Source organism: Diadema setosum, chromosome 20, assembly GCF_964275005.1.
Source record: "Diadema setosum chromosome 20, eeDiaSeto1, whole genome shotgun sequence".
NCBI lineage: Eukaryota > Metazoa > Echinodermata > Echinoidea > Diadematoida > Diadematidae > Diadema > Diadema setosum.
This window is the reverse complement of record NC_092704.1, coordinates 2,338,890-2,365,916: the sequence shown is the minus strand read 5'-3', so window position 1 is coordinate 2,365,916 and position 27,027 is coordinate 2,338,890. Positions and strand designations below refer to the sequence as shown.

Genomic DNA, 27,027 nt, shown 5'->3' with positions numbered 1-27,027 from the left:
TATAGATCTGGCAAAGACAGGAATAAATTTGAAACAACCTACCTAGCCTAGAAGAAAATAACACTAAAAGCACCCAAACACACAAGCACAATCAATGACATAATGATATGAAATCGTAACAAATAATCACAAAGGATATTGCAGGATGCCAACTGCATGTTTGAAACTTTCGATAATTGTTTTTCTTTATCTTTATTGTCTGTATACAAACATGGTGTGATAAAGCAATAATCATAAGCCGAAGTTCATGCATAGGACAGAAATAATGAACATATCAGCTAAGAAATACAATAGAGTGAACATAATGGACTCACCGTGATTTTAACACAAGAAGTTAGGAACAACTTTTGCGATTACAAAGCAGAAACCAACGAAAGTCAGTTAAAGACACAAAGATGATTGGCATATACGAGCATAATCAGTGGAAGAATCCATTTTTATACATACTGTACATATATGATATTTATGGATTTTAATCACTTTTTTGTTTTTGAGAATATTTCTGTAATAGCTTTCAAAGCAGCAATAAACTGTAATGTTTAAAAATACATCGAATTTCATTCAGGCAGATATAAGTTTTGATATCTGACATATAAGATAGTTTGAGTCTTGAATTTCAATTATCTTATATAATTTTATAAATAAAAGGATGTTTGGGTGATTTTCTGCGTGATGCACTCAATCATTTTGTGAGTGAGTGAAATTTGAATATGAATACACAACATAGATGTCAAGGAAAATTACCTTGTCCAATGGAGGGAATGAACTTCCACCAAATAAACATTACAGCAATGCTCTACATGATTTTGATATAAAAATACAAGTGTCGCTTCAAAATACAAAATATACATGTTCTCTAATAAATAAGTTGTACAAGTCACGTAATCTGCTATGGTATTCCTTGACGTCGTTTTACACATTGCCCTATAAATTTCGCAAAAGGAAGCAAGTCGCAAATCTTAATACACATTTGGGTATAATAATGGTTGATTAATTGTTAAAGGACAAGTTCACCTTCATTAATATAAGGATTGAGAGAATGTAGCAATATTAGTAGAACACATCATTGACAGTTTGAGGAAAATCGGACAATCCGTTCAAAAGTTATGAATTTTTGAAGTTTTTGTGCAGTCATCGCTGGATGAGAAGACTACTGCAGTGTATGATGTCACATGCGTACAATATGGAAAATATAAAGATAATTTCACAAAATTTCATCTTTTGAAAAAAGTACACATTCCCTTGACTCGTTACTGACATATGTTATGGGTAATATTATTCCCATTGCCTTTAGAAAGAGGCAAGTCAAGTGCTCTAAATTATGCGAAAAAGTGAAAATATGTTGAATTTTCTTTACATTTTCTTTATACTTTTGTACTCATATGACATCATGAGCCTTAGTAGTCTCCTCATCCAGCGGTTCCAACACAAAAATTTTTAAAAATTCATAACTTTTGCATCGATTGTCCAATTTTCCTCAAACTTTCACTGATGTGTTCTACTAATATTGCTGCATTCTCTCAATCCTTATGTTTATGAAGGTGAACTTGTCCTTTAACATTAAAGTATTGCTAGGATTGCACAAAATTCTATTTCAGATGTCGAATCTTTCCCCTCCTCCCCCCCCCCCAAAAAAAAAAGTACTCAGCCTGCTGAGAGATATCCAAGGCAAGATATCTGTGCATTGCACTGATGGAAATAAATCAGAAATTGATTTCTGCTTATTAATGTTAAATATGACTCTTTTGCCACTTGCTTCAATTTTCTCAAGTATAGTGCAGACTACGCACAGACAATAAATAACAGACGGTTACATTTTGTTTAAAGAGTTTTGTTGCCAGAAATATGCGATTCCGTCCTGTAAAACCGAATCAAACAGTTTCAGCTTAGATTATTGAACACCAGAGAGAGATTGGTATGATAGGATAGTGTAATGAATGAAGCGTAGAACATTTTCTGTGCCGGGATGCTGTCCGGTTCCTACATCAATGGATGAGATGTTTTACATACAGGCAGTTCCTTTGTACTCTTGTGGACACATCAGTATACAGGCCTATAAAGCTCTCTTTTTAAAAACATTCACATGTACGGCACGAAATGCAGGACCCTTTGGGCACTTTGATAGACCCTCAACTGCAAACCTTTTTCTTAAAAAGAGAAAAATTGATGGCAAGAAGACAAAGAATGGCACAACATCCAGCAACAGAGACCAAATGATATTTACAAGCAACTTTTCGACAAAAGGAAAATCAAAAAAAGACATGGGAGGGATATCATGGTAAGTCATATCATGGAGCAATATATAACTCTATGGTCATACAACATGTTACCTGCATTTCTTTGTACAAGGTTCACTCATTTATAGCATTGATTTTTTTTTTTTATCATATAGTTAGGCAGGTCAGCTGTAATTCTCTTCAATATTTACAGCGAAGAGAAAAATCCAATCGTTTCACACAAACTCATCTTTCACTCTTTTACAACTATGGTTGTACTGTATAAGCTTCAAACACAATAGGCCTATGCACAGTGTTAGATGAGAGAAATGCTCGGAACTCGAACAAAACAAAATCTGAATCTTAAAACCTTATGTCTTTTTACCTTTTAGGTGTTGCAAGTATACTCTGAATAATCCCCAAGTACATGAAGACAATGATCATAAAGAGAGCAACAACCACACGCTTATATGTATCATCTTATTACCTCATCAAAACAATTTATAAAAAAAAAAATATTGTAATATTCTTCTTCTCATATAAAACGGTTTGCGTAGTTGGTTCTGTTTGCTGACTATTGTAAATCACGGGGCGAATGACAGGGATCGGCATCATTCATTCATTCATTTTTTTTTTTTCTCGTGTAGGCAGGTAATGTTTACACGGTGGAGTCGTAACATAATATTGTTATAATCTGTGATTGTTGCCTCCACTATAGACAAAGTTTCCATCGATAGACACTGTCACTATGATCATGAATTCCTCCTTCTTTTAGAGACCCTCCGTGTTGTGTAGAAACAATCAGTTCCATTGATACTCATCCTTTCATAGTCTGCTGCAAGAAATTTTGGAAGAATTTTCATGCACCGTTGTTGAATAATCATAATAAATATGCACTCCATGTACAAAATTATCCCTCATATTCTTGGCCTTGAATTTAATCTATGGTCCTCTGATATTATTTCTGCCATGGTGAAAGGACTATAAGCTCTCCCTTAAGCTTTTCTCTCTTCGCTCTGATATGCGAAACTCCTGGTTTTCATCTGTCCTTGACATTAAAATATAACACTAACGACGAACACCATTATCAAAGGTTACTATAAACAGCAGACACATGATGTAGACCTGTCGATTCGCGTCTTCTACCCTCGATTACGTCGCCCTCTACGACTATTCCAGATAGTCGCAACCAGGTATACCTGACGTGTTGTCACCAGAATGATACGCATCAATGTAATCCTCCTGCTCTTTCTCAAACATACACTTTCGGGATCTCCCTCTATTACCATTATTACGACTCAATGTACCACGCCGTAACTCAGGCTGTGTTTTCATGGGCTTTACAGCTTCAAGTGCCGTACCTTCATCTGGCATATTTGTCACTGGAGTAGTCTCATTGATCAGTTGCACGTTCCGAGGCGTCACAGGTTGAACTGATGAACCTACGACTGAGTTATTTAACATTTGATTAGTCTCATGGACTTGCTGCTTGCTGTCGGTGAATATTCCGTCAGGTTGGGCATCTTGTCGCTCATCTTCACTTTGTCTTTCAAGTGAATTATCTAACATTGGAGAACTCTCATTGGTTAATGGCTCATTCTCTCCCATGGCAATTTCAACTATTGTTACTTCGACCGACCTATTTCCCACTAACATATTTTCATTGGCGCGTTGCTCACTCTGAGGAAATGATGCGCTGTCGGGCTCAGTAGATTGTCGATAGTCCGTCGTCTTGGTATTTAATCGCAAATTATGCTTTCATTTTCTTCTGCATTTTTGTTTTAATGCACAAGATGCAAACACTAACATCACCGCTGAAATAATTGTCATTGGAACAATAACTTTCAGGTCAATTTCACTAGGAGAGGTGGGTTTGCTTGTATTAGGTGATGAGAAATTGTTTATTGCATCAGATGATCCTTTTGTGCTCTTCAGTGAGTCAGTGGTAAAGCTGACATCATATATAGGACAAAATTCCTCACTAACTTCGTCTATTTGCTGCATGGCAAGAGAATGCGGCTCATAACAGATGGGACTATCGACGTAGGCTCTGCGATCTCCCTGCGACTGTAGCGTGGAGTACCAAAGACGAAGAGTTTCAAGTTTACAGTCACAATTCCAAGGATTGCCTTCGAGTAAGAATCCTTGGATACGTCCCAGTGTCTCCTCCGTTAGATTCTCAAGTTTCGTCAAATTGTTATGTCGCATGTCCAAAATCGTGGTTCGCGGGAGAAGGAGAACTCTTCCGGTAGAAATCAATTGGTTTTCAGAAAGAATGATCGTTCGAAGTCGATTCAAGTTCCTGAAAAGTTCTGGCGCTAGAAAAGCGATAGAATTTGCAGACAAGTCCAAATATTCTAGTGATGTCAAGTCTTCAAAAAGGTGTTTGGGTACTGTCGTTAATTTGTTACATCTGAAGTCCAGACCCTTCAGATGTCTCAGATTATCGAAGACGCCAGGACTAAGTCTTGACAAGCTGTTATTGTAGAAGACAATGATCTCCAATTTGATCACAAACTCGAAGGTGCCCCTTTCTATGTTTGCGATTTTATTGTGGCTTAAGTACAAATTTCGAAGATCACTGTTCGAGATATTCAGGGCAAGGCGGTCAAATATCTCGAGGTTGTTGAGTTGAAGGTCGATCTCTCAGCTTCGGTACACCAGCGAAGGTGTTGGCTTCCACCTGTATCACAAAGAAAATATAGATTATATAAGCTGTATGAACTGTGAACATGAAAACATGCAAGTTTTGCTCAGTCGAGTGAAAGTTACATGTCAATGTATTTTGTTAATCATATTATCACTTCAGCTATGATTGACGGGTGATTTCATTCACAGGATCTTGGTTTTGAAGCCGGGTTTTTTTTTTTTATTCAAGTAATCTTCAGAAAAAGAAAACTATCATAAAACATATGGAACGTATTAAAGGACAAAGGACAAGGACAAGGCAACAATGTTAGTAGAACACCCCATTGAAAGTTTGGGGAAAATCCGACAATCCGTTCAAAAGTTATGAGTTTTTAAAAAATCTGTGCAATCACTGCTGGAGGAGAAGACTACTACAGTGTATGATGTCACATGCGGACAACGATATAAGGAAAATAAAAAGAGAATTTCACAAAACTTGACTTTTTTAATAAAGTGCACATTTCCTCGACTTGTTACTGACTTTTGTTAGGGGTAATATTATTCCCCCTGACTTCTGAAAGAGAGAAGTCGAGTGTTCTTTTATTATGTGAGAAAAGTGAGAATATCTTGAATTTCCTTTATACTTTCTTTATATAGTTGTACTCATATGACATCACAAGCTATAGCAGTCTCCTCATCCAGCCGTGACTGAGCAGAAACTTCAAAAATTCATAACTTTTGAACAGACTGTCCGATTTTCTTCAAACTCTCATTGATGTGTTCTACTAATGTTGCTGCATTCACTCAACCCACATGTCTATGAAGGTGAACTTGTCCTTTAAGATGTCAATTTGGCCACATGAGTGATATTTATGGTATCATGAAACAACACATTGCATTAACGTGCACTTGAATTGCATAGTTCCTTTAAACCGTGTTGTAATCGAAAAAAAAAGGACGATTCTGGCGCAGACACGAGATAAGTTTGGGAGTGTAGGGTACACGTCAAACGGACGGCTCTTTATCCTTCGTCAGATATCATCCCAAACACTTACCTTTATAATCATATAGAAACAAAACAGACCATTCTAATTCATGTCTATTGTTTCAAGACCATAGGCCTCTTTCTTGCTGCCAATACACATTTCTTTGTTTTCCATTCTTTTTTCTTTCTTTCTTTTTTCTAATGTGGGTAAGAAAGCAATCGCTTGTGACATTCGTAACAACTATAGAGAACTTTCAGAAGCAACTTCCTCTCCTCATGTATTATTGAATTCTCGACAGCTCATACACATTTATCTCCAAATTGTGTTAGTGATCCTATGACAGCTATAATTCTTTAAAAAATACTTCTTTTCAAATCAACAATATCCGAAATCACAACTGCATGAAGATGAAATTAAACAAATGACGCATATCCTTCGTGTAAAATGAATGTAAGGGTAATATTGCAATTTCCTAGCAATGATTAGGACCCTACAACTCTAGAGAAAAGAATGCTGCTCCCAAATTTTTAACGTCAAAACACACAGAATTTAATTAAAAGGTTTATACCACTGTTACATTGATGATTTTTTGTTCAGCTTAAAAAGTCAATTTGAAGATGGGGTGGTGTTTTCCTTTGTGGCAATAATTATTGTCGGTTACAAATGAAATGGTAGCGAGGGATGAGCTCGGACTTTACTTTTGTACTGCTTGCTGCATATTATGAATGCTGCCACAAAAATTGTGTAGGCCTATTGCAAGAAATGTATGTGCCCCATTCTAAATAGGCTCCCTATAGACTTTTACATGGATATCTATCTATCTATATATATATATATATATATATATATATATATATATATATATATATATATATATATATATGTAACGAGAAGCGGGCTTGGCCTCGTACGTGGTGGGTGTTGCATTATTGGGTATATGTGTGACGGGGAATGACTTGCAGTATAGACGTTGCAGTGATGTTCACTATAGCCTTTATTTCCCAAGCTTTCGACTCACCAGAAACTCACTTATGTTTACAGTGTCAAGAATATAGGTGCACTCTATTCACTACATAGATTTTGTAGAGAAAGGTGTCCTCTATTATTTCATTATAACTGTGTCTATATATTGTGTCATGGGAGTAGGGTACTTTTGCGCACCTCCCACAGCTTTGTCCTTACATAGATTTTGTAGAGTTAAGTGTGCTCTATCATCTCCATTATATTTCATGAAAATTAAAGTGTCTTTGTTACGTCAGGATCGAACGACTCCTTAAACGCATGTACCATGTACCCACATTGTCTTTCGCATTGGTACATACTGCATTGTGTCTATACATGGTACCATAGAAGTAGAGAAACGTTGAGCACCTCCCACAGCTTGTGTCTTCATAGGTGCACCCTATTCACTATATATATTTTGCAGAGGAAGGTCTCTTTATCATTCCATTATAATTGATAAAAATAAAAGTGTCCTTGTTATACGACCGGAACGACCTTTTAAAGGCTGTGTATGACTTCATTTACCCACTGAGGAAGAAATATAGAACTGATTTCAGCTAGTAACACACAGTGATACTATAGCTTAAGATGCCAGAAGATGTGAATCACTTCGTTGGGTTTGATTGCAACTGCGACGTGTGAATGAGACGCAGATTATGCGGCAAAGGGCTTTAAACATTTCAAAAATTTGCGCACTGGTGATCACATGACATAGAGCAGCAACCAGCCAATCAGATTAGCGAAAGTGTAGAATAATTCAAGGTGTCTATAGAGAATTGCATGACTTGCTTTAATAAATAAAAAAGAAAGAAAAGAAATGACGACTGAAAATAAAATGACTTTTCTAACGTAGGCACTTGTCGTGACAATTAAAGGACTATCCTAATTACTTCGGTTATTCTTCTTTCACTTCACTTTTATAGATATACAGACACGTCCTTAATCTTTGCAATGTGAGGACGGTAGGGAATTATGTTGCTGGTGTTAAATTTGGGAATTACATATTGTGACCTATCCATGGACTATGTTGGTGTTGGAGTAGAAGATACTAGTGTGTTTTATTACCTAGATGATATACAAATTTTAGGGAGTACGGAAGAATTTTGTTGTGCATGGTTAGGGAGGTGGAAAGCCTATGTAGGTTTGAATAATGCATATACTACTATCATGCTTTGTTTGCTTGTTTCTTCTCACTGTTTTGATAGTAAAATATAGGAATTGCATACTATATGTATGCTAATTTCACATCACTATTTCGACAGTAAAATATAGGAATTATATACAGATATACATCCAGGTAGCGTGAGTGCGATAATTCACACTGTTATGGGTCGTGCTGCATGTGCCTTTGTTTGCTTGACAATTTGACATACAACTTAGACATGACTTTTCAAAACTATACTGGGGAAATCTCATCGAATACCTGTTTGTCTTATAATATAAGAATCATAGGAATATCCACCATTGGATGGCTGGTGTCTGTGTTAGTTGTGAATGATTAAACGGAACTCATCAGGTAAGATGCCTCCTAGATGATTTTAAGAAATAGGAAAACAAACAAACATACAACAAACATTCTCTCACATTGTGCCATCACTATGTCAAGGGTAGGGGTGCAAACTCGTAGAAAATAAACCCAAAGGCTTGGGAAAGCCTACAAGAGTCCTATACAGGAAGCGTGTTTTTTTTTTAGACGGCACAGATTGGGGAAACTAAAAATCTATCGGGGACCCTATTCCTAAACCTAACCCTAATCCTAATCCTAACCCTAACCATCAAACCCTAACCCTAACCCTAACCCTAACCCCAACCCTAACCCTAACCCTAACCATAACCATAACCAAAAACCCCAACCCAACGTTTTTCCCATAGGTTTAACACGCGCCATGCCCCAATCTGTGCCGTTTAAAAAAAAAAAAAAAAACGCATACAGGAAGATCCTTCTGTCGTGAGTCGACGCTTCGCCCCGAACAAGGACCTGAAGAGCTTCAGGCGAAAAAGTACAAAGGTCGATAACGCCTCTGTCTAGTTTGGAAACATGAACTATGTGATGGATAGGTCATTATACTCAGTATGTGATGATGAATTTCGGGTCATCTTCTGCTATCTAAAGACGGTAAAGGATAACTGTTGTTTCATTTCAAACAGTCGACTCCCAGCAAATGGCTGTCGCTATCTAAAAGTTGGTATTACAGAAAATATATTTTTTTTTGTCGTGATTGTGTTAGATATCCTCATTAAAATTTATATCAGTCAAACGGAAGACCTCCACAAAAAACCCCAAACTAATCATCTAACAAGACAAAACTTTCCCCTGTTTTTATAAATGGCTCTTATTACTTGCAGATATTAAAGCTCTATAGAGGAAAACGGAATAGCAGGAAGACATAACTGCCCCCCCACGGAAAAAAGCAGTAACTGACATTTTTATGAATGTTTACTTTTTTGCAAAAATGAATAGTTTACCCAATGCTCTCCAATGTTAATAGGTCAGTTTTGCAAAAAGAAAAATGAAAGTGACCAAAAATACAATTTTTCACTTTTGCAAAAAGCAGTAACTGCATCCAGTTGATTCAACTTTGCAAGTTTCCCCACGGAAAAAAGCAGTAACTAACAAAGCCCACGGAAGAAAGCAGTAACTAACAATTTAGTCTTTATCATTCAGACTCTGTATAGTCCTTCCTGTATATTTTTTTCCCTAATACCATTTATTTTTTCTACTAATTTTTTTTTAACAATGTAAACAGCAGTTTCTCCCATAATTTAGGAGAGTAGATATAAAAAGATTGTTTCACCAGTAACTTGACTCTGCCCGCAGGGAATCATATGACAAGTTGTAGAAAAAGCTTCTTTCTGGAGACTAGCAAACCTGGCAGACTCAGCGCGCTCAGAGTGCAGAATACGCGTGCAGCAGCTGCATGCGCATAAATTCTGCAGCATACAGTAACTAGCTAAACATTGCATCACATCACAGTCATCACTTGCATGCACAGTATTGCAGGTCTGGTACAGTTTGAGTGATCATGCCAGTGCTAACCATGCTGTCACACAGTTTCTGCGGTCCAGGCATGCCTGTAAATCTATCATGAATTGCAGAGGAAAAGTCATGGTAGCCATGGCTTTGGCCAGAACCAGAAAATCTAGGTGAGCTGAAAATATATTGAAGGGAGATGAGCACTAGTATTAATGCACTAACGTTAGTCTAATGTTAGATGTAGGCCCTAAAGTTTAGAATAGGTCTACCAGATCTAAAGTTACAGAGTATAGATCTAGATTCTAATCTATTGTTAACTGTTTAGTGTTAGACAAAATGTCAGTAGGCCTAATCTAACGTAATAGATCTAGGTCTAGCACTAACATTGGGCATAGATATGTAGTCTAGCTTAAGTGTAACGTCAGAGTTCGACTAGGATCTAAGACGAAGAGACTTGACTTTATTGTCTAGTCCAGGGTCATGTGTCAGGGGCCAGGCCGGGCACTCCAAAGTTCAATTAGGGTACATAGGTGTCTACCTTATTTTTACACAGAATGCCATTCAATCTACAAGACCTAGTCTAGGCCTAGCGATAGGTCCTAGATCTTATAGATCTAGAATAACCAGAAAGTAGAAGAACTTTATAACCTGGTGGTGGTAACAATTCTCCTCCTATGGTCATGTGGCATGTGCAGTTACTGCTTTTTTCCATGGGGAGAACAGCAGACTCCTGGCCGTCTGCAGTTACTGCTTTTTTCCGTGGGGAAACTACCCAGAATCAAGGGTGAGCCACCGCAGTAACTGCATTTTCCTAAATAACATTTAAAAAATAACGGAAACATCATTTTTTCCTAGGTACTGTTAGACAACTAGGTATGGTGCATAATCATACCACAAAATTATTTTTGAATGTTTCTGTGTTTTTAAAGAATCTGCAAAAAACACAAAATCGCATTTATCTCAGCTCAGCAGCTATGCAGTTACTGCTTTCTTCCGTGGGGGGGCAGATAAGAAGAGAGAGAAAATGGAAATTGAAAAATGGGGGAACGTTAACTAAATGGAAATGGGACTGTTGAAACAAAGAGATGGGTATACATAAAGACTGAATCTTTGAAATTGTGAATAAAATGGACACCTAACAACCTAATGTATACCTTCAACTTCAACTTCAACTTTATTCTTCATTTCCATTAAATAAACAGGAGAAATTATATATAATGCATAAACAAAACAAATTTGTAGTAATTTCAAAAAAAAAACGTGCATTAACAAAATACATGTGATGATGAGTAATTGCATTTATAAGGTATATACATAAGCATTTTACACGGATGGGAATGGAAATGGAGGGTCCCACTAAAAGCCAAGCTTGTACGATATGTGACCCTCAGAAATACATAAAAAACGAATAATGACTTCATGAAACTACAGACAAATATATGAAACAAAATCAAAGAAACCAATGTCAAATGACATGAAATGAAATAACAGGAAAGAACGAAAAAAAAGAAGAAAAAAGGGAAACAAAAAAAGAAGAAAATGAAACTGCAACACACGCCATCGTGGACACAAGCAAGCTGGATTCCAGGATGTAGGAGTAATAAGACGCACCCTTGAATGATATTGGGAATATAAGAATTGGGTACATATACCAGAAAGAAATACAAAAGAGCGGACATATTAAAAGGAAAGAGTAGACACAATGATACCTTGTTCAATAACTGTAACATTTGAGGAGAACTTATATTCAACAGATTATTTTACTCTAATAGAAAATAGTTGATATGTAATGATTAATGTAAAGAAATGTAAAATGTAAAGAAAGAAAAATGATAACTTAATTGAGTTAATGAAACAAACCTAATCCGGTAGTATGTTATAAGATTTCAGTAAGAATAATTTCAATTCATTCTTGAAAGAATTCAAAGTTCTTGCTGTTACAATATCATTAGGAAGTGAGTTCCAATACTTTGGCCCATCGTAAATAAAGGTGTTCTGAGCCAGCAGAGTTCTGAAAAAGGGCAAATGAAATTCATTCAAAAGCCTTGTTGGGTAATTGTGAACGGACTGATTTCTTGGAAGCATTGTTTCAAATATATTTAGAAGATTTTTTGTATCATAATTAAACATAAATTGTCCTAGATTATACAAATACAAGTCCTTAATTTTCAATATTTTGTTTTCAAAAAATAACGGGTCAGTATGAGACAGAAATGCAGTATGACATATAATACGGAGTGACTTCTTTTGTAATAAAAGTAATTTATCTAAGAATGTTTGATAATTCCCCACGCAAGAATATCATAATTTAAGTATGGCAATATGAGAGATGAATATAATGTAATCAGGGACGACAAAGGAAGAGAATTTAATCTTGTTAATTATACCAATATTTCGTGAAATAGTTTTACATATACTATCAATATGGAATTTCCATAAAAGCTTGTTATCAACTGTTATTCCCAGAAACTTAATATGGGAAACGTTTTCCAGTGGAGTCCCATCAAAAACAATGTCAACAGGAAGTGTCTCTACAGAGACTACAGATGTACTTGCCTTTATCCATTGGGCGACATTTTCTAATTCAGAGTTTATTGTATTTACAAGAGTAAGAGGATTATTGTGCGAAAAAAATAAATTTGAGTCATCCGCAAAGAGAATAAAGGAAAGAACATCTGATGACCTACAAAAATAATTTATATAAACGAAGAACAAAAGCGGACCTAATAAACTTCCATGTGGGACCCCACATTTGATATTTGACATTTGTGAATTACAACCATTCAAAGAGACATATTATTGCTTCCTGTTCATGAGGTAGCTCCTGAACCACTCCAAGGCCTTCACACGCACTCCGTAATGATGTAATTTATCAAGTAAAATATCATGATTAATGGTGTCGAAGGCCTTGGAGAAGTCCAGGAACAAACCTATTAGATGTGAAGATCTGTCAATAGCATGTGCCACTTTTTCTACAAAACTTAATAATGCATGTGTAGTGCTGTGTTTTTCTCTAAATCCGATCTGAGAATTTGAAAGTATATGATTGAATTTTTAAAAAGTAATAGTTCTTTTATAAAAAATTTATTCAAGAATTTTGGACAATGTACATAACAAAGAAATCGGTCGGTAATTATTGACATCAAATATGTCGCCTTTTTTTAAACAAGGGGATGACTTTTGCTATTTTCATACTTTCGGGGACAATCCCATTAGAAAGAGATAAATTGAATATGTGAGCTAAAGGATCCGCAATTGAAGATATTACCCCCTTCAAAAGAAAATTACTGATGTCATCGTGTCCAACACTTTTTTTTAGAACTAAAATCAGAAACGATATTAATTATCTCCTGCTTATATGTTGGACTAAGGAACATTGAACTAAAATTTGGTGAACCCAAAAATTCAGAAAAGTGTTTCGTTGATGGAGGAATATTGCTTGCAAGATTTTCCCCGATTGAAGAAAAATAATTATTCAAAATTTTACAAATTTGATGAGAATCTTCAATGATTTCATCTTCAAACCTAATTTTGGTAATATTACATTTGTAATTTGATATATTCATTGCTTGCTTTAAAACTTTCCATGTGTTTTGCATATCATGCCTGTAAAAATGTAACTGCTTGGTATAATTTTTTGTTTTCTATACGTATAATTTTCGTCAACGTATTTTTATAACTAGTATATTTAAGTTTTGATTGCTCAGTAGGTTTCATTTTGAATTTATGATATAAATTGAGTTGAGTTGAGTTGAGTTTATTAACAACATACATGTGAATATGATAACATGATAACATGAAATTCCATAGGGTAAGATACAATAACATGAATTTTTTTTTATGAGAATACAATGATTTTGTACAAGGTTCTTACAGCTATGCAAGCATATATTTTACATACTTATTTATATTTATCTTACATTAGAATACATGTGGTGTAATAGATTTAGTTTCGTTGTGATACATTTATCACTGAAAAGGCAAAGAGCATGAATAAGTATGTAATGTAGAAATACGCATAGACAAAGGTTCTGAAAGAATAGAAAAACAGAAGATAATGTTGTTAAAGGGGGAACCAAAAGTTAGCACAAGTGCTAGTCGAGAATGGTTCTCCCATTATAGCTACATGTATATATATATTTAAGCTGCTTATTGCAAGGTCTACTCTTTTAAAGTAACTGTACTATAAAAGTACATTAAACTAAACACTGAATATTCTTTTCTTCACTAAACTTCATTTAACAAGTGCTTTTTTAGGTTTCTTCGAAATGAAGATCTTGTTCTTTCCTCCAGAATATTTTTGGGCAAACTATTCCAAAACTTTGACCCGACAAAAGATATAGAAAATGTACCATGTGTCGTTTTACATTTCGGGAGTCTAAGCATGGAACGATCTTTGCCTCTAGTCCTGTATGCATGATTCATTGGCTCATAATATTGCGCTACAGAATGTGGTAAATGTCCCTTGTGTAGATCATATACAAAGGTTGACACTGCAAGCTTATGCAGGTCAAAAACATCTAACACTTCTAGACTGGTGAATAATGGCCTTGAACTTGTTCTTAAGGGGGAAATGTAATTGCTCTCACGGCCATTTTTTGTGCTAAAAGTATACAATTTAAGTGGCTTCTGTAGGTACTTCCCAATACTTCAATTCCATAAAGTATATGTGATTGTATAAAGAATTTATATAAAAGCATGAGAACATGCCTTGGAACAAAGTATCTTAACTTAAAAATTAAGTCAATTTTGCGCCTAATGCATTTGTTGATACACTGAATCTGATCCTTCCACATCAAGGTCTCATCAATTTTGATTCCTACAAAAGATGCTACATGTACTCTTTCTATAACCGTTTCAGAGACTGTTAACACACCTTTAATTGCAATTGGTTGTCTTGGTCCTTTAATAATCATATAATTTGTTTTCTTGAAGTTAATAGTTAATTTATTTACAATACACCATTCCTGTACCTCATTCAATTTTCTATTTACGTCATCCATATCAATTTCTTTTGTACCTTTGGGAAATGTATGAAAAATGTTTGAACCGTCAGCGAATAGTCTGAACTGAAAATAGTTCGATGAGCTAGGTAAATCATTGATGTATAATAGGAACAGTGTGGGTCCCAGCACTGATCCTTGTGGTACTCCACATGTGATCGTTCTACTACTGGATATTCCATTCTTGTAGCACAATACCTGCGATCGGTTTGAGAGGTAATTTTGGAACCACTGCAACACAATGCCTCTTATGCCATAATATTCTAATTTCGCAGAAAGGATGCGATGATTGATTGTGTCAAACGCCTTTTTGAAATCTATAAATGTACGAAGGGTTATTTCACCTTTATCATTTGAGTGTATTAATGTATTAGCCAAATTGATTAATGATAATTTTGTACTGTATTTCTTACGAAATCCATACTGGTGTCTGTACAAAATTTTAGTGGACTCTAAAAAGTCCATTAGACGACCATTGACTAATTTCTCGAAAATTTTTGCTATTACTGGCAGAACTGAAATAGGTCTGTAATTACCTGGGTCATCTTTCGAACCTTTCTTGAACAAAGGCGTCACTCTTGCAATCTTAAGTGCATCAGGGAATTGGCCCGTTTCTAATGATAAATTAAAGATATAAGTCAATGGGGAAACAATATATGGTGCTGCGTCCTTACTAAAATTTGATGACCTGTAGTTTTTGTATAAGTTGTGCTTCTTCTTGATGGATTTAAGAATCGCTGATGAGATCCAAGGTTTCTTTGGGCTGTTCTTTTTCTGGGATACATTCTTCTTTCTGTTTATTGAACGCAAGAGTGATTTAGAGATCCATGGGAGTCTGGGTATTTTTTTTTTTTTTTATAATCAGATGGTTTTTGTCTACGTTTTGGAATATGGATATCCAAGAGTTGAAGAAAAATCTGCGTAAAGTATTCAAAAGACAAATTAACATCATTTGTATCAAAGATACAAGACCAGTCTGACATGTCTAAACTAGCACCTAGACTGGCTATATTTTCACGTGTGATTCTTCGTCTTAATAAACAACCACATTTATTATCAATAGTATCATTTAAAGAGAAACTAGTAGAGATGGGGAAATGATCTGTGATATCTAAAAGTAGTGTAAGGGAATCGGGAGGAGGAAGAATATTACAAAAGAATATTATCAATAAGGGAGGCGGATTCATTAACTATTCATGTGGGCTTAGATATCAAAGGTAAAAAAGAAGCAGATAAAAATATTTCCAAAAAATCTTGTGACATATTATTTTGTTTTAATAAATCTATATCAAAATCTCCCATTATGAGACATTTTTTTTTTGTTGGTAAATTGGGTTCTTCACCAAATCCGAAAGATAATCTAAAAATGATTTAATGTTTGCATTTGGAGGTCTATATACTACTCCTATGATAATATTTTTACTGCCAGGAACGGTTATTTCAATAAAAAGAGATTCAATGGAATCAGTCATGCTGTTAAGCTCATCACGAACTACATAATCATACATTTGTGAAACGTATAACGCAACGCCACCACCCACCCTATGTTGTCTGTTGTTAACTACAAAATCATATCCGTCAAGAGCGTATGGAAGACCTATGATTATATGGACATACGTATACATATGGTATCATGTCGATCTATGTACATCGTATATATATATATATATATATATATATATATATATTCATTTATTTGTTTACATAAAAAATTACTTTGGTCTCTGGGAGTGTTTTTTGTCGTAATTTTTAAAGCAGCCATATGCTAATGTTTCAGATCGACTTTGGAGTCAGGTAAAACAATGTTTTGATACAATAGTAATTACATAAATGACATGCAAATGTAAGTCCCGCCATGAATTTCAATAAGTTGATTTATTTTCATTAATAAACAGAATTTTGTTTTTTTTTTCTCTATAGACACTGAAGCATATTATAACGTCAAATTTGAATACAATTAAAGAAAAGAATATTCGATGAAAGGAAGATTCAATTTTATTAAATTCGATTCGATTTTATTGTCCAATTATGGAAATTTGTTACGTTTGCATGCATACAGATTACATTGGTACAGAGTACATACATCAAATCACAGGTATTGTTATTAATAGACATACAAGAAATACATACAGCTAGCAAAACAATATCAATATGAGAAATACTTATACATAACAGTAGAGGATAATAGTATATTATGAGTTAACATCGTGTTCGGTGTGATGTCCGTGTATACAAGCGTGTAGATATGTGTCAAATCAATAATAACTGTATAGAACAATTGTCTTGTTTAAGTGGAAGCGAAAATTTTCCACCAAAACACATCACAGCGATACTATACTGTAATGTATATTTAGGATATTTTGGGGATAACCTCCTGTTCATTAACAACTCAACTTAAATTCCCTTGTTTTTGTAAACTCACCTCAGAATATAACACCAAGATTATCTACTATTAATTTCCTGTCGCTAATTACCCTTGTTTGATGTCTACATCAAGGAGTCATTTAATCACCCTCGTAACAACCCTTCTTTGTCCCTGGTTTAATTACCCAAAGATTTGTGAACCACCAGACTCTTTGTCTGCCCCTTATCTTATAATACTTCCTCCTCCACAGAAGAATCCCCCTCTTTTAATTGGTCAAACATCACCCCTTAGGACAACCCCTTTGGTCACTCTTTTTAGTTATCCCTTTTTGATTGGTTGTCTTACCAAAATTCTCACCCATCACCCATTGAACATTTCCAAGTTTGGTGTTCTTTCCAAGGCCCCAAGAGAGATCATGATTTCGACATCAGAGAGTCAACCGCTACTTGACATTGTTCTCTCTCCTGCATCTTGATACTTCTATATTTTACTCTGATGTACATACTCGTCATTTAACTTGTCATTGAACTTCATCATGATATTTCTGAACGATTGTGAATAAACACTTTGCATCGATGAAATGTACCAAAACTGTACCTGAGCTCCTTCATTTCTGCTTCATAATAACATTCCAAATGTAACACCACCCGTTACATTACAATACATTACTATCATTTCTAACAAGACACGGTATCATGACGCGTGGTTATGTAAAGTTCGTTTGGCAGCATATATCCCACAATCTATTAGTTTACATGTGAACATCAGATCACCAAAATTACAAATGTCTCATTAAAATGCAATCTACACATTTTCTCCTGAACATATATACGCCATGTAATCTGCTGTAAGATTCCACGCATATCTTAACACTATTGGGCAAAAGAAAGCAAGTCTCAAACCTTAAAAAAAAAAAAAAAATCTGGGTTGTTGGTTTCTTAACATTACTAGAACAAAACATTATATGCCAAGAAGAAATACTCAGCCTGCTGACAGACTATGTCTTAACATTACACCGATTTTAATGTAAATCATACATTGATTTTGATCATCACTATGAAATATGGCTCTTTTGACATTTGTGTCATTTCTCTCGAGTAGAGCAGATTTGTTAAGGCGTCCTATGCCATAGTACTATGTACAGAGAAAACAAAAAAGTACAAACAGATGCATGTTTTGAGCGTTTAGAGAGTAAAATTGCCAGAAATATGAGATTCCGTCCCATTAAACTGAATTGCAAAAAACTTTAGCCAGGAGCATAATCCATAACAATGAGGTGATATGGTGCTATTAAGATGGAAGAAGCTTGATAAATTCTGTGTTGGATTGTTGCCTGGTGACTACATAAATTGTTTCAATTTTCTATTTCATTTCAATTTTATCTTTATTGTCCATCAATCTGGAAATTCTTTCTGCTTGAAGTTGTCGTACAAAATGACATATAAACATTGAACAGGAACATAATCACAAAACCACAGGACTTTCATCTCAAATACAATTTGACATTTTAAAGCTACAACATGTTTGTTAAAAGTCCCAACATTCACCAAATATGTCCTTCTCAGAATATAACATAATATTCCGACAACTTATCATAATTAAAACAACAAAATAAACTGAAAAACAATTTCTGAGAAAAACAAATCACATGGATAAAAACGGAATGCACAAAACTGTTACAACCATTCATAAAATATATTTGAATTGAATCTTTAAATAACACCCTTCCACAACGAATTGGATTTAAAACGGTGCACGCAGGGATAAATCTTGGCAAGTGTATGGTTACAAAAACGATGAATGTACTGAGAATAAATTGTTTATTCAGTTTTAATAACGTTATAATTTATGGCAAGGTGGGGTAACAAAACGGTGCATATACCGAGGATAAATGTATAGAAATCCCAAATGGCAAGTGGCAAAATAATGAAAGTGGCAAGCAAAACGCTAAGACTGAATACCTCACGATGCATGTACCGTGGGGCACAACTACTGTACATGATAAATCATCTACCAGTGCATATTAAAGATTCTAATGGAAAACTGGCACAAGAGAATTGATGAACCTGTTTGTCCTGCACTGGGTGGACCGAAGTCACCTACCTGAACTCAGAAAAAGAACATTTTTCATGCAATGGATGACCAAATTCAAAAAAAAAATACTGTCCAGCTTCTTCACAACTTGATGTTTACTGATATCTTCTCAGCAATAATCCAGCTCTGTGAGTTTACTGGCTTGTTTCAACAATCTCTTTATTTTGAGATTGTCTCTCTTTCTGAGACTACTGCACCATATAGCACACCCGTACAACATAGCACTTTCAATGACAGATGCACAAAAAAGCTGCAATATAGTGTTGTCAACATGATGATAATAATGTTTGCGTTACAATATTCATCGGGAATCGTATGTGTAAACATAGATGGGTAGACCTACATAGTAGTTTTGTTATTATGAATTGTACTGCAAAGAGGCAGAGCCCTCCTGGAACTTGAATAGACACTGGACTATGTGCAAAATCTCTTTTCTTGAAAGTAACATTCCTGTACGTTTAATATTCTTCCTCATTCATTTTGACGGGTTAGGGACATCCAATCTTGAAGAGTTACACATCATTATTGAAAACTGAAAATCTACTGTCGGAATTTTTGTAAAAGTTATTTTTATAGGCTTTGACGCGTAGGGTAAGCAACCTTTCGACAAACAGAAAACAAAACTGCCGATTGACAAATATCTTAAGATAAGTACTATGTTGATATATTTTGAAATATATACTTTGAATGTATATATGTGCATCTGTTATGTACATGTATGTATGTTTGATATGTCATAATATCTTTGTTTTGATATGACAGTTACATTTTGTCTTTTCCTCAATGTTTACAGTAAAGAGAGAAATCTATTCGTTTCCGATGAAGAATTCTTAATTTACACTAACAATTGGGCATCTTTCAGTATTATTTTCATGAGTCAAATACTTAGAACGGCCTGCATGATACAAAGCAAAAAAATCCGAATTTTGAAATCCTTATCTATTTTTTTTTTTTTTTGGGGTAATACCCCTATATACAGTAGCTGTTTAATGAATGCCCTGTACATATTGCTCCTGATGTACATACCAATAGCACTGGTAAAGAGAGGAATCACCCTAACGTAATGGCTGTGTGTAAACTGTAGATCATCTTTTTTTTTAAATCTTATCAAAGCTATCTGCAATACTCACGTTTGTCATAAGTGGGGCAGTCCGTATGATGAAAACATGTCAGTTTTAAAAAGTACTCATCATTATTTTCATAAAGTATGGCAGGGATTCGACTCACTTGCGTAGCTCGTCTGCCTCCCAATCCAAAAGAACCGAGTTAGATTCCCGGGAATAGGTTGTGTGTAATTATACCGTCCCCTCTAGGAAGAGGCAATACACTCTGTCCTTTGAACAGGACATTAAATGGAGGTTCCGAGCGTCAGTTACAGTGGTGCACTTATATACCGACAAGAAAAAAAAAACAAAAAAAAAAAAAAAAACGGGCGAAAGATGCCGACCCGTGAGGTGATTAACAATACAAATGTAGTCAGGAAACGGTATTAAAAAATTGTGTCATACGTTTGAATGAATGAACGAATGAGTGAATGAATGATGAATGAATGAATGAATGAATGAATGAATGAATGATGAATGAATGAATGAATGAACGATGAATGAATAAGACTGTTATTAACGGATTGTTATGGATCCTGGTATTGACTATGTGCGCACCATGCGCACTATACTGACCCCCCAACTGTGTACGAAGGTCCAGGTGAAATATATCTGCCTTTGTCGTAGTATTATGCATCCGATATCATTTCTCATTCCTAATAATAAACAACGAAATACCATCGGCAGACATTGATTCTCACTACAAGGGTGATCTATGTCACGATGCTTCCTGAGAGAAGATATCCTGCTCACAAGGTAGATATGGATGATCTTAATCTTTAGCAAACTGAAATCAGTTTTATATTCACAATTTGGATAAATCAATCTTGTTTCGTCTGACCTAACTTCTAGCAATACGTTATTGATTGAAGGAAGTTCAACCTCTGCCATGGATGTTTACTTCTTTAACACTGATATTAATATGAGAGTTGTCTACAAAATATCGAGGATTCCACGCACACTGAGACCTATTGCACAGCCACAAGGAATGTCATTCAGCAGTTAAAAACAATACTAATTGACGAGATTCATCCCTTCATCAGCTTTCATCCCAGCATCACCAGAAAAAAGCAGAGAAAAAGTGTTTGATTTCATGTACTCCTACTGAATAAAACGGGATGAGAATCAAAATTATACCTTTCTTCGGATTTTCTTTATCTCTTCTGATGAAGAGCAGAGTGACACAAGTGGAGTTTTCCCGCCCTTCAATGCTGTACCCTCAACTCTGTTATTCTCTTTTTGTGTGTGTAGTCTCATTCATTCGGTGCTCGTTCTCAGGTCTTGCAGCTTCATCTTCTGCTCCTTGAACTTGGTAATTCATCATTGGAGTACTGTCATTGGCTAGTTGCTCACTTTTGTGCATCATAAGTTCAACTTCAGTGCCTTTAGTTGAGATATTTCCCACTAACGCATTCTCATTGATTCGTTGATCGCTCTGAGGAAATGATCTGTTGTCCGGCTCTGTAGATTGGGGATCGTCTGTTTTGGTGTTTGATCGCAAATCATGCTTACAAATCCGGCCTTTGTATTTCAATGCACATAATATTATTATACACACTAACATCATCGCTAAAAGAACCAATGTCACCGGAACAATTACTTTCATGTGACTTTTACCAGGAGAGTTTGGTTCACTTGTATCGGGTGATGTGAAATTGATGATTTCATCGGATGATCCTTCTGTGCTCTTTGGTGAGTCAGTGCTATGTAAGCTAAAGTTCAAATTTGGGCAAAATCCCTCACGCACTCCATTTATTGGCTGCTTGGCGAAAGAAGGCGGTTCATAACAGGTGGGACTATCAACGTATGTTCTATAATCTCCCAGCGAGTTTAGCCTGGAGTACCAAAGACGAAGTGTTTCCAGTTGACAGTCACAGTTCCAAGGATTGCCTTCGAGTAAGAATACCTGAAGACGACCCAGTGTCTCCTCCGTTAGATTCTCAAGCCTCGTCAAATTGTTATTGCGCATGTCCAGAGTCGTGATCCGCGGGAGGAGGAGAACTCTTCCAGTAGAAATCAACTGGTTGTCTGAAAGGATGATCGTTTGAAGTCGAATCAAGTGCGCAAATATGTTGCTTGGTAATCTCTTCAATTTGTTATACCCTAGGTCGAGAACTTCTAGATGCCTCAAATTATCAAAGACACCAGTATTAAGTCTTGGCAAACTGTTGTTGTAGAGGGCAATGAACTTTAATTTGATCACAAACTGAAAGGTGCCTGATTCAATGTCGTTGATGTTATTGTTGCTCAAGTATATGACTTGAAGATTACTAGAGCCATTTAGGGCAAGACGATCGAATGTTTGGAGATTGTTACTTTGAAGGTCAATCTGTCTCAGCTTCGGTACACCAGTGAAGGCGTTAGATTCCACCTGTATGATAAAGGAATATGAACAATGATTATTTTGGTGTTCTCAAATTCAATGTGTTCAGATTATGTCACACATGGGGTGTGAAAATGAACTTTATTCTATAGTTGGCAGAAACGGGATATCACTTATCATAGTTCGGTAGTTTCGACCCGCTTTCATTTGATTGACAATACATCATTTTTGTTCACAATTGACCTATATGCCTATCACTTTCCTCTATAGAAACCAGTCAAACCATTTCATTTTTATATTTTCCTAGTCAGTAACTGCTAGGTTACTTGTTTGGCATTACACATTTCATTTTTTTTTTCCATTCTTTCCTCGTTTTAAATCAGGTAAGAATGAAATCACTATTGTGGTATTTGCATACCACTTTATTTAATTATCAGTCAGGACCACTTGTCGTTTTCGGCAAGTGAAAATCTTGCCATTGTTGGCAAATAAATGGATTCTGCCGCTGGCGGCGCTGTGCCATCATGCGACGATTGACGCAAAACTATCGCTTAGCTATCGACGATCGCTGCGTAACAGAAACAAAAATCCAGTCGTTTCATTAAAGGGAGGCAGTCCTGAGATTTTCACTGTACTGATAATTAAGAAGAGTAAAAAAAGAAATATAACCTTTTCACCAGTGCTATACGCGTGGAAATTAAAAACTGTCTCCGTACGCGATTTTTGAAAAATAATTCCTGCAGGCGATCGTGTAAGAGCCTGCAAAAAGATGCCTCGTCATTGATGCCCTACTCTCAAGTTGACAGCCGTGCCTCTAAAAACCAATTTAAGTGTTCAAATGATCAGTTGTAATGTTATCATAAAATGTGAAAATATGTGATTTTATTATTTTAAACAAAATATTTCAAGCTTAGTTATGTATAATATATGTAAATTAATATTGTAAACATAGATTTATAAACATCTTAAAATCAAATATACCATGTACTTGACATCAAATAGGCACGGTCCTTTTCTAGCTTCTGTCCATGTTGCGTACTACTTTGCGTACAAACCACTCTCGCGCGCGAATTGATCATACTAATGTACACAGTACTCCGTGTAGCTGAGTTTGGCGTTCAGACCGAAGATTACCTGGGCATAAGAGACTCGAATTCTTCAAAGGAAATACAGTATTGTTTCTTTCTCGATATTTCTGTAAGTACTCAGATATCAAACGAATATGACTTCTACCAGGCAGGGTAAAAACAGGGGACCGCAGGAATATGACTTCGCTCCACTTTGCCGTGCAGGTCCAGTCGGCACTTGCAGTGGCACTGTACTGCAGTCCAACCCTGGCTGCAGCCCCACCGTAAATGACACGTACTAGTAGCTAGCCACTTTGTTTTTGTTTTTGTTTTATTTATTTTCCGTATAAAAAACAACGACAAAACAATAATCGTACAGTCAACAGAATGACATTTTAAAATACGGCTGGATTGCCCTACTCAGCTGTGCCTACACGACACAGCTGTTCTACCGAGGGGTCCTTACCTCTCTAACATTTACGCTTCCTTTCCTCGGTTCTCTTCGAAGTCGATGCTCGAGGTGTTTCTTTTTTATAACTCATAGGAGAAAATATGGTCGGGATTGCATCTGGCTAGCTTCAGTTTTCTCGGCTTATAACCGAGGGCCACATCCTGCCTGCCCACGTCAAAAGCATAACTGCATGCGCGGCGACAGGGCTGCGCTGTGATAGACTGGAAGGGCAAACGCAACCGGGGTATCTACCGTAGATCTGTAGTACTGTAGTGCCGTCCACAGGTGTACTGTGCGAATATTTATAAAATGGGTTCAAGAATGTAGCCAATTGGAAGCGCTGAAATGAGTCACGTATGCGTGTATTAATTTCTCACTGACATGCACGGCCTGACGTCACAATGTTTTCACTAGCAGTGCGCACTCAATCAGTTGTTACAAGTGCGTCGCGCGCTACTATACGCGCTGTCAATCCTGTAAACAACTAGTTCGGGCTGCCGGCCTTTCTTGTGTGCATAACATGTGTGGCGTACGTATACTCTTATACGTACAGTACTTATATGTGCGGGATTTCCGAGTGCGACGTGCGTAAATGTTTGGGACGAACATCTTCGGACATCTTGACTCTTGAGCGAGTGCTACATGTAGCTGACTGGTATTGACCCACAAAGGTACGTGAAAAATGCTGTTAGTTTTCGACCCATTTTATAAAACAAATGATGCACAGGATTATTTCGTGGCGTTAGTGGAGATGCAGCTCACTCTCGGGTATTTACAATGCAGTGCAACATGCACTCGGCTTCGCCTCGTGCATGTTTCACAATTGCAAATACCCTCGAGTGCGCTACATCTCCACTAACGCACTCTATCCTGTGCATCATTTGTATAACAATGCGCAATACACACACACACACACACACACACAGTACGTAAAAACAATGTCAAATACTAGTAGCCATCGCTTTCTTCATGCATCCGGGTAACAATTAAGGTACGCATAATGAGCAGAACACGGCTGGGAAGAGTTGTGCCCAAAGAGGTTCTATACTGATAGAGCGCGCGCTCGCATATAGAAGCGAGGCCAATTGAACGACCCGCCGCCATTAGCAAAGAGGTCGACTCCCAGAAGCCTGAACCCGGAAGTGCCTATAGTAATACACGTAAAGTACAGCTTCGAAGATGGGGTTGAGTTGGAAAAATCATTCTAATTTTAAGGAAAATCAAGTTTTGTCCATATGCCTCCGGAATTTTATAAGAGAGATACATTCTCGACACAGTATACATGTTTTGATGAAAAAAGGACTTGCTCTAATGTGTCAAATATGTGCCTTAAACATGACGCCAAAATTGCCAAACAGGCATTCATCGCATTCATACTAAGTAAAGATTGCAGAAAGGTACAGTGTATACTCTTTGGTATGGGAGTACTGATTTCACATGTCACTTAGAAACATCAGACACACATACAACACATACAACACACTCCCACACACACACACACAACAAACACACACACTCACAACAAACACACACATACGTATTGTGTGTGCGTGTGTGTGTGTGCGTGTTGAAATTGAAAAACAAAAAGTGTTTGTGTGTGTGCATGTGTGTGTTGTATGTGTGTGTGTTGGAATTTGAAAAAAAAATGTGGTTTGGTGTGTATAGTACGTGTGTGTGCGTACGTGTGTGTTTGTTGTGAGTGTGTGTTTGTTGTGGGTGTGTGGGTGTGTGTGGGAGTGTGTGTTGTATGTGTGTCTGATGTTTCTAAGTGACATATGTTATGTGAAATCAGTACTCCCATACCAAAGAGTATACACTGTACCTTTCTGCATCCGAAGAATTACTGGATGATGCAACTCTTGCATCCATGAAGTTTTTGAGATATTCAAGATGGCCGCCAAAATGGCCGCGCCAATTAAAACCGGAAATTCCCACGTATTTCCTTCTAAATGGTGAGATATGGAAAACAATTGATGGTTTTGCCCTATTTCGAGGGTGCTGAATCCGAATCTGGATGATGCAACTCTTGCATCCATGAAGTTTTCGAGATATTCAAGATGGCCGCCAAAATGGCCGCCAATCAAAACCGGAATTTCCCACGTATTTCCTTCTACATGGTGAGATATGGAAAACAATTGAGTTTGAGTTTGAGTTTGAGTTTGAGTTTGATATTTTGAGTTTGCTGAATTTGAAGCTCCAGGATACAGCTCTTGCTTCCTTGAGGGTTTTAAGATAATAAAGATGGCCGCCAGAATGGCCCCTAAATGGCCGTTAAAAACGAAATTTTCCATGTAAGCCCTCTGTTACCTTCTAAATGGTGTAAAATTGAAAACAATTGGCGGTTTTACACTATTTCGAGGGTGCTGAGTCCGAACCTGGTTGATGCAACTTTCGTATTCTTTTTAAGGGTTTTTGAGATGTCCAAGATGACCGCCAAAATAACTGTCAAAAATTGGAAAATTTTAGACCCTATTCAGCACCCTCGAAACTTGGTTGTTGAAATTCATCCATTCTTTAGGGTTTTTAGACGACCAAGATGACAGCCAAAGTAAGTGGCAGAATTCCAATGTTAATATATTTTTCTTAATGGCAAAAGTTTTAAAATAAATTGATGGTCTTACCCTATTTCGAGGGTGCTGAAGGTCTTTGAAGGTTTTGGGACATCTATAATGTCCTGTATGAACGGAAACTCCTTAACATTTTCTTATACTCAAATTATTACCTTCCATGTTGTCGTTTGGGTTTTTACTCAATTTTTTTTCGCGTTACCTGTGATATGACCGTCCCCTCGTGTATATATAATGTAACATAATAA

The 27,027-nt window shown here is 36.3% G+C and overlaps 1 protein-coding gene and 1 pseudogene across 1 annotated transcript in view; both read right to left on the bottom strand.

Annotated features, from left to right (window-relative positions):
* Positions 1-3,386: 3,386 nt before the first annotated feature.
* On the bottom strand, positions 3,387-5,911 carry LOC140243998 (uncharacterized; annotated as a pseudogene).
* A 14,657-nt stretch (positions 5,912-20,568) lies between these two features.
* LOC140243658 (uncharacterized) overlaps positions 20,569-27,027 on the bottom strand; it is a 30,070-nt gene continuing 23,611 nt past the window's right edge. The window contains exons 3-4 of the mRNA XM_072323323.1: positions 21,509-22,742; positions 20,569-20,653 (exon numbers count right to left, since the gene is read on the bottom strand). Of these exons, the coding sequence (XP_072179424.1) occupies positions 21,600-22,742 (1,143 nt within the window). The 3' untranslated portion in view covers positions 20,569-20,653; positions 21,509-21,599. The remainder of the gene's footprint in view (positions 20,654-21,508; positions 22,743-27,027) is intronic.